Source organism: Medicago truncatula, chromosome 8 (genome assembly GCF_003473485.1).
Source record: "Medicago truncatula cultivar Jemalong A17 chromosome 8, MtrunA17r5.0-ANR, whole genome shotgun sequence".
Taxonomy (NCBI): domain Eukaryota; kingdom Viridiplantae; phylum Streptophyta; class Magnoliopsida; order Fabales; family Fabaceae; genus Medicago; species Medicago truncatula.
Window position 1 is genome coordinate 45,540,023 of NC_053049.1, and position 16,884 is coordinate 45,556,906.

At 30.1% G+C, this 16,884-nt stretch overlaps 1 protein-coding gene across 1 annotated transcript; it reads right to left on the bottom strand.

The window, feature by feature from the left end:
• Positions 1 to 9,207: 9,207 nt before the first annotated feature.
• Positions 9,208 to 11,906, bottom strand: LOC25502108 (1-aminocyclopropane-1-carboxylate synthase). The gene is made up of 4 exons (XM_013591656.3): positions 11,563 to 11,906; positions 11,317 to 11,448; positions 11,062 to 11,222; positions 9,208 to 10,430 (listed from the first exon to the last, which is right to left on the bottom strand). The coding sequence occupies exons 1-4, from the start codon at positions 11,731 to 11,733 to the stop codon at positions 9,431 to 9,433; spliced, it is 1,464 nt and encodes a 487-aa protein (XP_013447110.1). The 5' UTR covers positions 11,734 to 11,906; the 3' UTR covers positions 9,208 to 9,430.
• Between the last annotated feature and the right edge of the window lie 4,978 nt (positions 11,907 to 16,884).

Genomic DNA, 16,884 nt, shown 5'->3' on the forward strand with positions numbered 1-16,884 from the left:
TTTTGACATCTTTCTTAGTGCAAAGAAGTAGCTTAGGTCATCCCTGATCCCACGCATAGGAAGGAAGGATTTGGCAAATGTTTGGTAACCTATTAATCTTGAGAGATAATGTGTGTATTTTTAAAGGTCTCTCAAAAAGTTATAAAAAAATTATATATTTATACAACTATTTTTTAGTAACTTTTGAGACACTATCTCTTTGATACTTAGAATATGCTCACTCTCTTTCTATTTATTGTTTGTCTCAATAAAGGAAGAAAAAAAAATCAAAACTATCACAAAAATGGTTGCATAAATATAATTTTTTAAAAATAAAATGTTATAATATTTTTTTGGAGTACGATTATTTTTATCAATAACTAAACACGAACTAGGAGACTTGTATAGGTCTCTTACCGTGAGAGAGCTTGTTCATTTTATTTTTTTTTTCCTTTTCAAAATGGATATGGACCTTAGGATGTAGTTTATTTAATTGGATGGTAGTGATTTATAGCTGAAGTGACCTGATTAAATTAATATTGTTGGAAAATATTATAGAATTGATGGTATCATTTACAAAGGGTGATTTAGTCATTGAACCAAATTATTATTGAAAAATACAGGATTATCATTTATGGCAGTTTAATTTTTATCATTAAAGTATATACCTCACAGTTACAACAATTTTTAGGAAAGAAAATCACTAAATTATCTAGTAATCAAACAAAAATATTTTCACTAATTTAAACCACACTGAATGGGAAGCAAAGATTAAATTTATTATTCCCAACCATGATTAAATTTATTTTTCACAAATTCTATATAGCTTTTTATGAGTTGAAATTGGGAAATTCAAGTAGCTTCATCTTCCATAAACCAATAAATTCATCCACAAACCAATTATCCACCCTGAAAATCATCCCTAAACCCAGAATGAATCCCCAAATCCATAAAAGGAATCTACCACAAACTCAATACTCATCTTCATCCCACAAATCCCCATACCCGAATTCAAAGCAAACTACATAGTCATCCTGAAACCCATAAATCCCTAAATGATGAAATTCTCAATTGTTTACATGTCCCTAGTTTATTTAAATCACGAATTTGTCAAACCCATAAACTTTGAAGTTGAAAATGTCTATGAGAAGGGAAGAAGAAGAGAAAAAAGCGATGAATTGAAACTTGTTTGACGAAAATTATATTTAATTCATGTTTTATTTAAAAATTATAATTTTCTTACACATGACAATCTTACCAAGACTAGCTTCCGTTGTATGACAATTCCCCAAGAACTACTCTCTATGTTTCTTTTAAGTGTCGTTTTGAAATATTAACACCAAACAATTGTCAATTTAAAGATAACAAGAAACAAACTTTGTTTTAAAAAAAAACTTTAGTTTTTCAAATTTATAACGTTAATTAGTTTTTTGAAAAAGATAAGAGTAATCAACAAAGGGTATAATTGATAAATTGTACCCTTAAAATATCAAAATGACGGTTAAATAGGAACGCTAAATTCACATTCAAACGACACTTAAAAATGAACGGAGGAAGTAATATTCTTATATATGACAGTCTTACTAATACTAACTTTCGTTTTATGTGAATCTTCTTAAGAAGTAAGATTTTTATCTATGACAATCTTAGTAAGACTAACTTCTTTTCTATGCGAATCTTTTACATTTATGAATTAAATATTATAATATTCTCATTTATGGTTGTTAAAATATGAATTAAAAATGAATTTTTAACAAAACATGATATTACATTTATGGCCGTTAAAAATTTATATTTAATTCATGTTTTGTTTAAAAATTCTAATTTTTTTTTGTGAGATCTTTATGATATTCTAAACATTTATGGCCGTCCAAACACTAATTTCTTATCTAGAAGAATATTTCAAACGACTAACATCCGTTCTATGAGAATCATCAAAACACTAATTTCTTATCTATAAGAATATTTCAAAAGACAAACATACGTTCTATAAGAATCTTCTCAAGACTAACTTCTTATTATAAGAATATTTCAAAAGAGGAACACATGTTCTATGAGAATCTTTCAAAGACTAACTTCTTATTTATAAAAATCTTTCAAAAGGTTAACATCCGTTCTATGAGAATCTCCCAAACACTAGTTTCTTATCTATAAGAATCTTTCAAAAGACTAACAAACATTCTATGAGAATCTTTCAAAGACTAACTTTTTATCTATGAGAATCTTTTAAAAGACTAACATACGTTCTATGAGAATCTTCTTAAGACTAACTTCTTATCTATAAGAGTATTTCAAAAGATTAACAAACATTCTATGAAAAACTTTCAAAGACTAACTTCTTATTTATAAGAATCTTTCAAAAGACTAACATCTGTTATACGAGAATTTTTCGAAACCCTAATTTCTTATCTATAAGAATCTTTGAAAAGACTAACATCCGTTCTATGAGAATCTTCCAAACACTAATTTATTGTCTATAAGAATCTTTCAAAAGACTAACATCCATTCTATGAGAATCTTCCAAACACTAACTTCTTATCTATAAGAATTTATCAAAAGATTAACATCTCTTCTGTGAGAATCTTTCAAAGACTAACTTCTTATCTGTGAAAATCTTTTAAAAGACTAACATACGTTTTATGATAATCTTCTTAAGACTAACTTCTTATCTATAAGAATATTTAAAAAGTCTAAGACACGTTCTATGAGAATCTTTCAATGACAAACTTCTTATCTATACAAATCTTTTAAAAGACTAACACTTGTTCTATAATAATCTTCCAAAGATTAATCTTAAAACTTTGTTGTTTAGAAATATTCTTTTTTTGATAGTGAGTTTAGAAATATTCTAATTTAATTCATTGCATGTGAAAAAAATCTAATTTTTTTATAAAAGAGTTCATTTTAATGCTTAACATTTATGTAAAAAAGCGTTAAAAAATTAAAATCTTTAAGCAAAATTAAACAAATTTTAATTTATAGGGACTAAAACATGTAAAAAAAAAATTTAAGATCTAAAAACAATATTCAATATATTTATCGGGACTAAAAACTTATTTAACTCTTGTTGTCTATTGATCATTCGATTAATAATATTCAATTATTTTTTTAAAAAAAGTCATAATATTCAATCTACAGTAAAAACGTGAATATATTTTCAACTTCCTCGTTATATTTCTCTAAAGAAAAAAATGAAGTCATTATATTAATGACGTTCAAAGGAATAGCAACGATGTTGTAATCATTACAGATCTGGTGGGAAAATAATTTTTTTATTTAAGAGGATATTCCAAGGTTGCCCTGCACTTAAATGAATAATTTAAATAGAATTTACCTCCAACAACAAGTTACCAATGTACAACCACCTCCAAACACAAGTTATTTTAGTAGCAAAAAAAAAAAAAACAGTCTTTTATATAGTCTCCTACCGTAGGAGACCTATTCACGTCTCCTACTTAGGGTGGGAGACCTTCTCAGGTCTCCTACAGTAGGAGACCCTCTTATTTTTTTTATTATTTTTTTACAACTAATATGATTTTTTAATGTGAAAATAATAGGAATGCTTATTGACCCTTAGATCAAAATTAAATGATCGAGATTAAAAGTCTCTTTTAAACAACACATGTTCCTTGCCACATGGTATCGTTCTTGTACTGTTGCCTTTCTTTCTCTTCTGCAAATTTTTCTTCATTTCCTTCTCATACCTTTTCCATTCATTGATTGGCCTTCCTTGCAACCACAACAAAGACATCTAGTGGCGGCGTTAAGAACAGTTTGACTAAGAAGCAGGAGAGAGAAAGCAGCAACGTTGTAGATAGTAGAAGCGTCGGTGGTGTAGACACCGCCGTAGACAGTTTTTACAATTTTTGCTGATAGGAAAAATGGATCGGATGTTGTTTCAAGAATTTGAATTTGTATAACAATGGTGATTATTGATTGATTCCATTTTCTTACCGTTTTTGCTTTTCTTGTGATTGATTCCAGAATTTACACCAATTTATTTTCTTCTACTGTAAAAATACAATTTTTGTTGACAAAGGTGTGGATATTTCCAAAATTAAAATGAACCTACAGTGTGTAATAAGAACTCTCGACTAAATTCAAAACATAAAAAAGCTTAAGGGAAAAAAGTAGCTGAATAAAACCCAGGAAAATGGAAGAAAATGATCTGCATATACGTTTCTCTCTCATTCAATTGCAATGCTTTTCTCTTTTTATCAATAAACCGTTGAATTAATCCAATAACTCCTATTTATTTAGCAACCAAACAAAAAAATAGTAGTCAAATCTCCTGCAGTATGAGATAGGGCTGGACAAGAATCCAAAACCCGACCGTAACCCGAAAAACCGAGTTGAAAAATGGATAAACGGTTAGGTTTGAACGGGTCGGCGGGTTATCGGGTGAACAATCACAGTTTTGTGTGAGTATAAATGGACGGTCTCGGATATCAAAAACCAATCCATTGAAATCCGAAACCCGACCGCTAGCAATGCCCATTGTATACATATCTGATTTTTTCAGAGACGTGACATGAAAACAGTGTCTTAAGACCCACACTTTGAAAAAAAGTAACAATATCTTCTTGGAAAGCGTATCAATAGTTCATTACAGCAACAAGTAACCAACTTACTAATTATTCTTATTTTAATTTTTTGTATGATCTTGTAAAATGAAAATACTCACTCATTCTTGCCAATTGTTTATTAGTTCGTCCATTTCAAAATAAATGTTACTTTAATCAAAAATATTTATTTTAAAATAAATGTCACTTTATATTTTTAATACCACTTTAATTTTTTCTTCCAATTTTACCTTCCCCAACTTTTCTTTCACATAATTTTCAATGCAACTTTAAACTTATCATTTTTTTATAAAATAAGGGCAGTTAGTAAAAGTGTTACGTCTAATGATTATTTCATTTCATTCCTTAATATATGTGCAATTGGCTAAAACGACATTTATTTTAAAACGGATGGAGTATTTTCTCTCACCGTCTCTAAAATTAATTTCTTTATGTAATTGTAAACTAAACCCTTTAAGATTGAGACCTTGCTTCTCCCTTCTTCTCTCTCAAGACAAACCACCCACGTCCCCACCTGCCTTTCTTTTCTTATATCTTTTATTATGATTCATGAGACTATGAGATTCACTTCCTCATACTATTGTAGTACCAATCACACTGTTTGAATTTATTTTCGATTTTGCATCTCTTTGTTATCTCTTCATATGTTGTGCAACAGCAATCTTCTCTCTTCATCTCTTTTTTACTCTCTGTCAATTTTTATTATCTTTTCTTCTGTGATGGATTTTTGGTTACAAATAATATGAAGATAATGACTCAATGAAGTATCCGAAGTAACCCACCCAACATAACCGTCACCCGTCGAAACCGAAATCCGAAAAAAACCGAAGCTGCTAACGGACGAAAATGGGTCTGGAAAGCTCAACCGTGGGTTTGAACGGATTGGCATTTTCGGTCCGTCACCGACCGAAACCGACCGTTTGTCCACCCTAGTATGAGACTTAAAGAGATCTCCCACCGTAGCCTTTGCGAACTCCAATGATTTCCCATACCTATGTGGACCGTGAGATACAGAGTGATGTCATTTTTTTGGTACTTTACAACAACATACAACTAATTTCTGGTCGTTTAAAACTGTCCTTAATTTTAGCGTCAAATCTTATCCTATGAGTTTGTGTTATATGAAAGACTTTAAGACAGTGACTGGCTAGTTATCAAAATCAGTACTGCTATTTATAAACGTCATAACTTTGATAAAAGAAACTACTCATAGCAAAAGAAAATTAAATCACTAATTCCTCCTAAAATTGTTGTAGAGGATTTACACATCTCAAACTTACGAATAGATGAAGAAAAAAAAACCTCAAATTTGAACAACATTGAATACGTTGCTATTTCTGTTAACTTGTAATCACTGGTTTGATAGTAAGTTTAGGGACTAATTTGCTAATAAACCATATAATCCAAGACTAGTTTACTAGTAAATTAATTTTATATTTCAAGAGCTTATTTGATAGTAAATTTAGCAAGATGATCAAGTTCTTCGACATAATTTAAAATTTAAGTATTTTTTTTATTAATTTTACCTTTTCAATCGATTTGAATGTTCTAGATTGTCGTCATATATAAGGTGATAGGTTTATGGATCCTCTTACTTATAAGGTGTTCAACCTTTACTATTTTATCCGATGTGGGACATATAACTCACTTGCAAACCAACAAATATTTTCCCAGATCAATTTAATTGAATACTAAGTGTACATACTTTATAAAATTGTACACTATTGTTTTATTTTAGCATTGTTCAGTTCTATGTCTGTTCTTCCAGACACGCACCTCATCGTACAAGGATGCAAGTTTTGCCGCGCGGCTCAGCACGGGTATCTCGACTAGTTATCCCTAAGAAAAGATTAGCTCAAATATTGGATTTGATAAAATTTGCAATTTTCTGCCTCAATAGTGCAGGTCTAATCAACTATAATATTACACAGTACACTCCTCAGAAATTAACCTTTAAATTTATCCCAATAAATGAAAAGAAACAAGAAGCGTAACATTAATAAACAGCAAACATTTCATGGGAAAAAAACTAACATTTGACTCTGATTTTTTTTAACTAGCATGCGTGTTTTTACTCCATACCGATTGCATATAATGCACCTAAATAAATTAGACAAATATTAGAAATTAATTGTTAGATTAATATTTCTCTCCAACCGAGCTTGAAATTTAGGATCTTCAACTCATCATCTTTTTATTTTAAATCAGTAGAGTTATCCATATACAAATTATTATAATTAAATATTAAAAGAGAAGAAGAATTCACAGGTGCTGTGTTCAAGAGAAGAAAGAACGCATATTTGGACTGGAAAGAAGGTTGAAGTATAGGGATTAAATGATTATGCTTTCAATTAAAAAAATTGAAATATGGTTTTGCCAAGTTATTTATTGATTTAATAATCATGATAGCATCAAACAGGGGTGGTAATTAGGAGTGAGAATATTTTGCTAGGTCGAAGTCTAATCCGATAAAAAAAAAAAAAAAAAAATCAAGGCATAGGTATAGTTTGTAGTGTCTTATAGACTTACTTTTAATTTTTAAGTGTGGGTTGATTTTTTAAAATCTTATGAAGTTGAAAGCCTATTTAAAGGCATACTTTATATGATCGTATTTATATAATTAACCTAGCTTATGTTTAAATAAACAAAAGAGTAAATAGATCAATAAAATTAAACTTTATTTTGATATTTAACATGGTATTTTGACGTTCTTGTTTTAAAAGATATTTTATTTCAATTATAGTTTGGTATAATACATTTAAATATATAAAAAATTAATGTTGATTAATAAACTTAAATTACTGAAAAAACTAGCAAATTTATAATTAAATCTAAAGTACTAAAAATTAAGGATAATAAGCAAGGTGATCTTCAAGAGGACGGAAATTAGTCACTTCAGAAACAAGAGAGGTTACGGTGAAAACTTGTGGAACTACTTAAAAATTCTAGTGGAACTACCAAAGTTGGGAGTGAGAGGATTATTTAAAACAAAAAAGCTTTGCCCTCGTTATGTTGGACCATTCCAAATCCTTTGTGTGGGTTCGATAGTTTTTTTTTTTTTTTGAAAGGAAAAGAGTATGCTTATAGCATTTCATTAATAATTGTTTATACAACGAGGTAAATGATAATAAATATAGGGACTAGCTGATAATGTGATAACCCCAGCAAGAGTGTGAGCTACCTCATTTGCTTGTCTCCTGTTAAAACTCGACCTTAGAGTTTGAGAAGTGTGTGTTGAAGAGACTCTGGCATGCTGAAATCACTTGGCTAAATTTTGTAACATCAATTCGACGATGGTTAAAGGCATTTGTTGTAATCTTTGAATCTAAGATGAAATCGACGTTGTCAGATTGCATGTTACTTAGCCATTGTAAGGCGTGGAATAAGTCTAAAGCTTCTCCTACGGCAACAGAACACATAGGAGAGATAGATACAGTTTTAGCCAGCACAAAGGTGCCTTCGTCATCACGGATACATATGCCAATACCTGTTCAGTTTAACGGATCCGAAAAACATTACATTTCGGACGGCCTTGTTGTGGCCGCTGCCACCTGACCGAAGACATATCAGTCGTTGTATCAGAAGAATTTCGAGTTGTACATGAACCACTTTGTCTTACCGGCGTTGTTGTTGTCATCTGATCATTACGAACTGAATTTGTTGAAGTGTTGTTGCAACTAGCTGCCGGAATAGTAGTGTTAGCTGCATACCAATCCTCCATAAGGTGACAAGCTCGATCGACTACATGAGCACAAGTTTCTGTGACATCTTGCCAAAGCTTGAGATTTCTATGCTTCCAAAGGCTCCATAGGACAGTTGCAAATTATTGACTAAATTCTTGTGAAAGTTGATGTAGCAATTCGAAGATGGTATCAGTTAACATTGCCTCCGCGACCTATTTCACGTGTCTCAACTCAAGAAATATTTCTTGAGCCTCTTCAAGAAAAAGAAAAAAAATCTTGAGTTGAAGTCAAACATAACCTTCCAACCAAGTAGACTGTATTCCAAATAAAAAAAAAAATTAAGGACAAGAATTTATGTTTTTGTTTAGTCTTTTGTCCTATGTATTATCCAGTTCGTTGCCCCTATATTGGCCAATCTCGTGACCAATGTGTAAATCATATAGGGTACCGTAAGAGTTGTCATCATGTCCGAATTCCGATTCCTTATTTTTTTAGCAAATGAAACTGCTCATATTCAATTTGTGCAACCTTAAGTCATATTCAAACTATGAATTTGGAATATGAATTGTGAAATTTTCATTCAACGGATCCAAATTGAGACTGCGTTTTAATAGTATTTTACAATTTTTTGACCAGACTGAATCTTTGCATCATCTTATAGCAAAGAAACCGTGAAAGTGAATCATGTGCACATGGTGATGGTTTGCAAGTTGGACGGTAGTACTTGAATCACTTTCAATACAAATATTTTTGAGTAAATCTCCCTGCAATTTCTTGTTTGTAAATTTCTTTATTCCAAAAATAAAAAATTGAATGTTTATTCAGTAGTCTTGTTATCTTTAGTGAATTACTCATACATCCACTTCAATTCCTTTATACTATTTGATATGTATCATTATCATACTAGTACAAATCTAAAGTTGATTTATCTTTAACAGTTTATAAAACAACAATAAAACATGTAGAATAATTGAAGAAGTTTATTAACAATTCATTCATCATTGACCTTAAAAATTCTATGAACTTCTTTCACCACAAACCAATGTGATTCAGTAAGTGAAAAAAGAAAAAATGCCCCCAACATTAAAGGAACACAACATGTGGTTTCCCAAACTGATAAATCAACAAACCAAAAAAAAAAAAAAAAAAATTATCAGTTATTACTTCTTCTATATGCTAAATAATTCAAGTAGTGGCTTTAACAAGAGGTGACTGAGGAAATGGAGAATGAGGTGACATTACAATATCATCAAACCTTCTTGTTTTAAGGCTTAACCTCAAATTACTATGCCAACAAGGTTTAGTGTTCTTCTCAGACACCATAACCTCCTTATTATTCTGAACCACAAATGACCTAATCCTTTGTAAAGCAATTTGCACATCTCTATCATCCATGTTAGCATAACACACTCTAAACCACCCTGGCTCAGAACAATGAAAAGAAACACCAGGTGAAACATTAATCTTAACTTCGTGAATAATCACTCTCCATAGTTCCAATTCTGATTCAAATGTAGCTTCCTTAAGAAGTCCTCTCAAATCCATCCACACAAAAAGTCCACCGTTACTTTGTAAACAATTAATTCCAACTTTGGTTAATCCACTGGTGAAAATTCTGTACCTTTGTGCTAACCTCTTTGCACTTTCAGTAAGAAACTTTTTAACGAACTCGTCATCAGACAGCATTTTCGCCATCAAGTATTGTGTCTGTGTTGAAACTAATCCAAAACTTGACATTTTTCGTGCACAATTTACAACGGTATCATTATAAGAGTATATTATACCAACTCTAAAACCAGGGAATCCCATGTCTTTTGAAAGACTGTAAACTATGTGAACGAGGTTACGGTCACATTCAATGTCTGTGTCATGTTCTAATATTTCAGCTATGCTTATGAAACTTGGGTGGCTAAAAACCGTTGCAGCGTAAATTTCATCGCTTATTAAGTGAATACGCTTTTCGTTGATGAAATTTACAACGGTTCTTAATGTGTTTCTGTCCATAACTGTGCCTAATGGATTTGAGGGATTTGTTATGAGTAAACCTTTAATTCTGATGTTATCTTCTGTGGCTTTTTCATATGCTTCTTCTAAGGCTTGTTTTGTTAATTTGAAATTGTTTGCACTTTCGCAGATAACTGGAACAAGTTTAACCCCTGTTCTCCACCTCAAATCTCGATCAAATCTGCATTAAGAAATCAAACATCTCATTAGAAAATAATTAACATGTAGATATATTAAAATATATGACTATGTAATTAGTTTAAGCACAAATGGTTTTCTTGTTTTATTTTTGGTTTGTATAGGATGAATACGAACGAAGTCAACAAAAATAAATAATTGCTCTGATGGCTTTTGAATATGATAGTTGACTATTGCAAACACAGTTGTAAAATTATTCCCTTGTTGAAAAAGTCAGTTCCATCAAAATTCACTACCATGTCCATGGCTTCTAATGATGACTGGAATATTAAAGTAATAACTAAGGCTGTTTAGTGGAGATTAAGTCTATTTTAATTAAAGAACATGTTGGCGCACTTGAAAATGTTCTACCTGCTGCCGCTTACTTTATAGTGCAGTGAGCTACAAGTAAGTTAGATCAAGAGAGATACATTTGATCGCTCTTAACCTAATGACCTACAGCTGACTGCACTATAAAACAAACTACAGATAATTCTAGTTTAAGATATATGATAGCTACATTTCACCATCTTCTAAATTAAAATTAATGGGCAAAACAATAATTGATAATATTATAATTGGAAAACTTAATTAAGATCAAGAAAAGGGGTTGAAATTGAATTGAATGTACATACCCTGGATAGTAAGGTGTAGGCACCAAAAAAGCATCACCAGGATCTGCCAAACAAAAGGCAGTGGCCTCATGTGCTCCAGTTGCTCCACCACTCATGACAATACGATCAGGATCAAATGTCACTCTATTTCCTCTTGTTCTTGACATGAATTTAGCCACAGCCTGTAAAAATTCAGATTAAATTTATATTAGTTTATTTATATAGATCAAATTTCATTCAAAATTCTTGTTTTATGTTACTATTATCACCACTCACATTTCTGAACTCTGGTAGACCATGATAATCCTGAAAATTAGCCATTTCTTTGAAATTGTGTACTCCTTCTAGAGTACAAATTGAGGCTTCTGGGTTACTCATTATCCAATTTTGAACCAAATCAGCAGTAAGCTGCAAATATAAAAATAATTGAATTAGAATTTAGAGCTAAAAAATTAATGCATAATACTTATGCAAGTTCTCTAAAGTTTGAACGTGAAACTCAAAGCTTGATATATACTATACCTGATTCTCTGCAAGACCCATTTGGATAACACCTTGAGGATTTTTGGTTGGATGAAAAGGGTTTTTATCATAAGCTTTCCATCCATCAAAGTAAGATGATGTTTCACCATGTCCATCACCAGTGGCTATCTTGGACAACAATTGAGGTTGGTCCATGCTCACAAGTCCCATTATTAATTACTATAGTCTAAAATATTAATTAATTTAATAGAAAATGTGATGAAATCAATGAGATTCAAAAACAAAAACAAAAAAGTACGAGGAAGAAGCGAATTTGTGTGGGAATTCTTCTTATGTTTGAAGGTGTAAGAATAAGTTAGAAGAGATTGCAATGTGTAGGAATGAAGTATGGGGTGGTTATTTATAGCATGCGCATATGCACAAATATATTTTGATTTTCAGACATAAGAATATTTTTTTAGTTAGTCCAAATATAAAAAAGGAAGGTTCACATGAAGGTAATGGTGAGACCGTAAGAGTCTAGCTAGCAAATATATTTTTTTGTTAAGCCTTTAATTTTTAGGAAAAATGGGTCATAGGAAACCAAAATCCAAAAATTATTTGGAAAATATGGACGAGTTTCTCCGGACACTCTTTAATACTTTTAAATGATAATTTTTTATGAAAATATATGTAATTAATGCATTGAAAATCAAAATATTTATCCTTTTATAAAAAATAAAAAAATTTAAATCTTTAAAGAGTTTCTCCAACAAAACCTAACACTTCCTTTTAAGAAAAACTCTTTAATCATTTGAGTCTAATCAATCGATTAAACGATATCTCCTAATAATAGTGAATGAGCAATTATTTTTGGACTCTGGCAGCATTTTCAGCTATGATGCCACGCCAGCAGCTTCAGTTGAAAATTAGACAGATGCTGGTAGGCAGACAATAACTAGTAATAATTGTCGTTCAAATAGCAAAATGCCACTTGTATTTTGTTTTTGTGTCAACAAAGTGGGAGAAAAATATTAGACTTCAAGTTTGTGATGACCTTTGTATTCAGGTTTTGTGTTGTACTACAGTTGTATACGTTCCTATGCATAATACTGTTTTTTTTTAATAATCATAAGACGGAATATTACTTTTTATTTGTATAATAATATTATTATGTACACCCAAAAAAAAAGTATAATAATATTAGTATAATTGTTATTTAAAAAAATAGTATAATTGTTATTTATTATACAATTGACATATAGTTTCACCTACTTATTTGTATTTTTGCGTACGCTCTGATCTGTTATCTATTTGTTGGTGGAAGTTGATGTGGCCAGGGTCATAAAGATGGGAAAGAGTTATGGATTGGACAGGGGTGCAGAGATGAAGATTAGTCTCTAAATCAACAAATTAATTCCAGACTTTATAGGACGTTCTCAAATAGGTAATTAGCATTATGAATATTTTAAAAATATTTTTGACTTTATCAAATCTTACTTATATTAGTTCTTTAAAAAATATGGTATGATTAATTTGATGGTGAATGATAAATTTATGAATTAAATTGATATTAATTTTTTTTTTGCGGGAAATCGATAGTAAATTGTTAAAATTTAATGACTTAATTAATGTAAAATTAATAGTAAGTGGTTAAATATAGAGAATAGAGATTGTTTTAAAATACTCATAATCTTATAGTTTATTTGAGAGTGTCTTATAGGGCAGAGACTAGTGGATTATATGGTACACCCAAATATTTGAGTGTACCGATACACCAAATTGTTAAATTATTAATTAAATTAGATGAATTTTTGAAGAAATCTATCATTGACAATTATAAAAATTAAATCTTATTTACCAAAATGTCGATGAAATTAAATTAAATTCTTTTGAATTTTTATTACTCATAATGAAGATTATTGATTATTTTTTATGAGAAAATGTTAAAAATTTAATATGATTCTTATAAACAATGAAATTATGTTTTTTTTTCTTATGAAATGATGTTTTCTAAAGAATAACCTTGACAAATAGCTCTTTGCTTTCTAAAATGATCGTTAATTTATCAATTTATGAAGCAAGGAGTACCGGTACACCCCAATTTGTGAGGTATACCGCAGAAGAAGTTGCCTTATTTATTTATTTGATACCTGCAAACCAAATTATATTAATTGGTCGAGTAAAAAACCATTATAGATATTGGCATGAGCACCAATAATTATTTGAAAAAATGAGGGGGATATGAATGTAGATTCAGATATCTTCGTAGTTAGTAATCCATCTACACAACACGCACTAAAATAATATATAATAGTTTTTATTGACAAATACTTAAATCAATATGTAAATATAGAGACTCATTTCTATGCACAAAAAGTCTAAAACATTTTTATATGCATCTAATCAAATTAATGTTAAATAGATATGTGTAGAGATGTTTTAGGAACAACCTAAAAAGAGGACATTGTAGAGTAATTTAAATGTGTAAAAGCTTTACAATTATCGGCCTACACAAATTAAATCATAAATATATATGTATTGGAAAAAAATAAATTGAAAGAATGAAGAAAGCATTATGCCACCTACCATGACAAAAAGGCTGATGAAAAATTTGATTGAGTGCTTAAGCAAGTTAAGATAGTGATTCAATATCTATATTTAATTTGGTGAAAATTAAATATATCAAAAACTCCAATTAAATATAGATAAAATTATTTGAGACTTTTTTTCATAATATATATTATCAAATGTATAAGTAAAAAAATGAGTAATCTGTTAATTTGGTCTCTATCTTTGTAAGTAATTTTCAAATCAGTCTCTGACTCTATTAATATTTTAAATTAGTTTTTATTTTTGTCAAAAATTTTTCAATTAAGTCTATCGTCTTGTGACAAAAACAAATAGAAAAGGATCTAATTGGAAGCTTTTGAGAATATTTAAAAATAGTTCATGTCTTTGTCAAAAGTTTTTCAATTAAGTCAATTAAATTCCTCGTCATATGACAAAAACATAGAGGCAATGATATAATTGAGAAACTTTTGAGGGACTATTTTAAAAAATTAATAAAATGAGAAACTAATTTGATAATAACTTATAAAGATAGAGTCCATATTGGTATTTACTCGATCGTAAAAAAAATGTTCTTGGACAACCTTTTGTCCTCATATCTTTTCTATATTAGGGTGATGCCCTTCATGAGACGGATTTGTACAACCCTACACCAGACCAACCCATAGATTTTCATGGGACGTATTCATTTATTTCTGTCTACAAAGGTGGGTCACAGTTTCAATTTTTGACACGTAGTATTAATTGAGAGTGGAATTGTTGGAAGAAGAAGAGTGTGACTTTGTGCTGTGAGCATTAAATGAAAACACAAGTGGCATTATGTCCCATCCCATGAAATGAAATGAAAAGAGAGTGTAACCAAACCACTAAGTACTAACCTAACAAAGATACTCACAATTGGAATAGAATTATTGCCGTGTTGTTGGCGCCATATGCACTGCTTACCCTTGTTGGTCGGTGACAGAATTGTGGAACTGAATACTATGGTTTCCACTTTCCACACACACAATACACTGCTGAACCTAATTCACATCAGTTTCACTAAATCATGTTAATCTCATATAAATTTGATGGCAATTACATGAATTTAAATCATATTGTTATCGTTTAGTGAGTTGGATCTCAAGTGTTTACCATAATCACGATAGGTCTCAAGGATCCTAGATCAAATACATATATAATTACATATTGTCTATGAAGGAGGTCCAAAAACTCGTAACGGATGTTGAACACGTATTCTTGGTGGCAACTAGGCTACCCATAAAAGAATTATGGATAATTTACCCAACCAATACACATTAGCCACATAAGCACATATTCATGAACTATCTTGACCCCACTTAATATGCGTTGACTCTTTATCAACGGTACCAACTTAAATTGAAAATTCAAAAGTGAATGCATGGCGACTACTAACGTGACAAATATTAACGATATAAAGGATATGCACATTGTTTTCATGTTTTGTGTGGAAACAACACATTCTTTTGGTAAATAAAATGAGATGCACGTTAATAAGTTGTAATAGAACGAGCTCATTCTAATTTTTTCCATTTAGTTGTAATTGAATACTTGTCTTCTCATTTGTAATGATTTCTATTGTTTGATTTTTTTTAAGTAATTTAGTGGCTAGACTCACACATTATAAATATGAAAAAGTCAGAAATTTAGAGTTCGAACTTCAACCTCAACATTTATTGTTCATAGAACTATCAACCGAGCTGTATTTACAAAACTCCTATTGTGTGGATTCAACACGCGTGGTTACTTACAAAATTTCATTATGGCAAAATAATAATAATAATAATAATAGTTGTATTTAAGTCCAATTTTTTATTTTTTATTTTTGTATATTTTGATTGTTTTGTCAAATAATATAGTGGTTAGAAAGTCACCTTTTGAGGTCAATAATGTACTCCCTCTGTCCAAAATTATATGCAACTGAGTTAAGGGACTTTCGTAAAAAAAATATATATATATATGTACTCCCTCTGTCCAAAATTATAAGCAAAAAAATCTCATTTTCTTTGTCCCAAAATATAAGCAAACAAAAAAAAAAACTTTTATGTTATTTCAAGAAAATTTCTTTTTCTTGATGTCATTCGGCTCTGGCCTTATCCAAAAAAAAAATTCAAGAAAATCATCTTTTTCAAAGTAAAATTAAATGCAAATTGCATTCAATTTGTTATCCTTTCTATTATCTCCATAATCATTAACCAATAATAATTGTTTATACATCTTTCCATGAAACTTATTCCAAGAAGAACACAAAAAATTATACCTTAAACTACTATGTTTTTGTTTTTTCAATAAATGTGAATTTTTGTTTTTTGCTTATAAATTGGGACGGATGGAATATATTAAGATCCAACTCAATGGACGATGTTGATATTGTTTGGCTGAACATCTTCATTCAGGTTAGAGCTCAACACTTCGCAATTATATGTGAATTTTAGGTGATGTTAGTCACTTCGTCTACGAACCAATTTTTTTTAACTATTACTCCTTTCGAACTCATTTATAAACAACTTTTACTTTTTCAGATTCATTTAATAAGTGAGTTAAATATAAAATAGTTTATGTATTAATGTGTTCAAGTAAAATGAGGTAAACAATAAATTTAAGCTTCAATACTAGTTGTAGAGGGAAAAACTCCGCATTCAAACTTTACTAGACTACTACCCGTGCGTTTCACGGGTCATTCATACGTAATATATCGACGAAATTTGGAAAGATATATCACTCAAAAAAGAACATTGATAAATACTAATAGGGTTGATATCCAAATTTAAATTGTCTAATGGATACGCT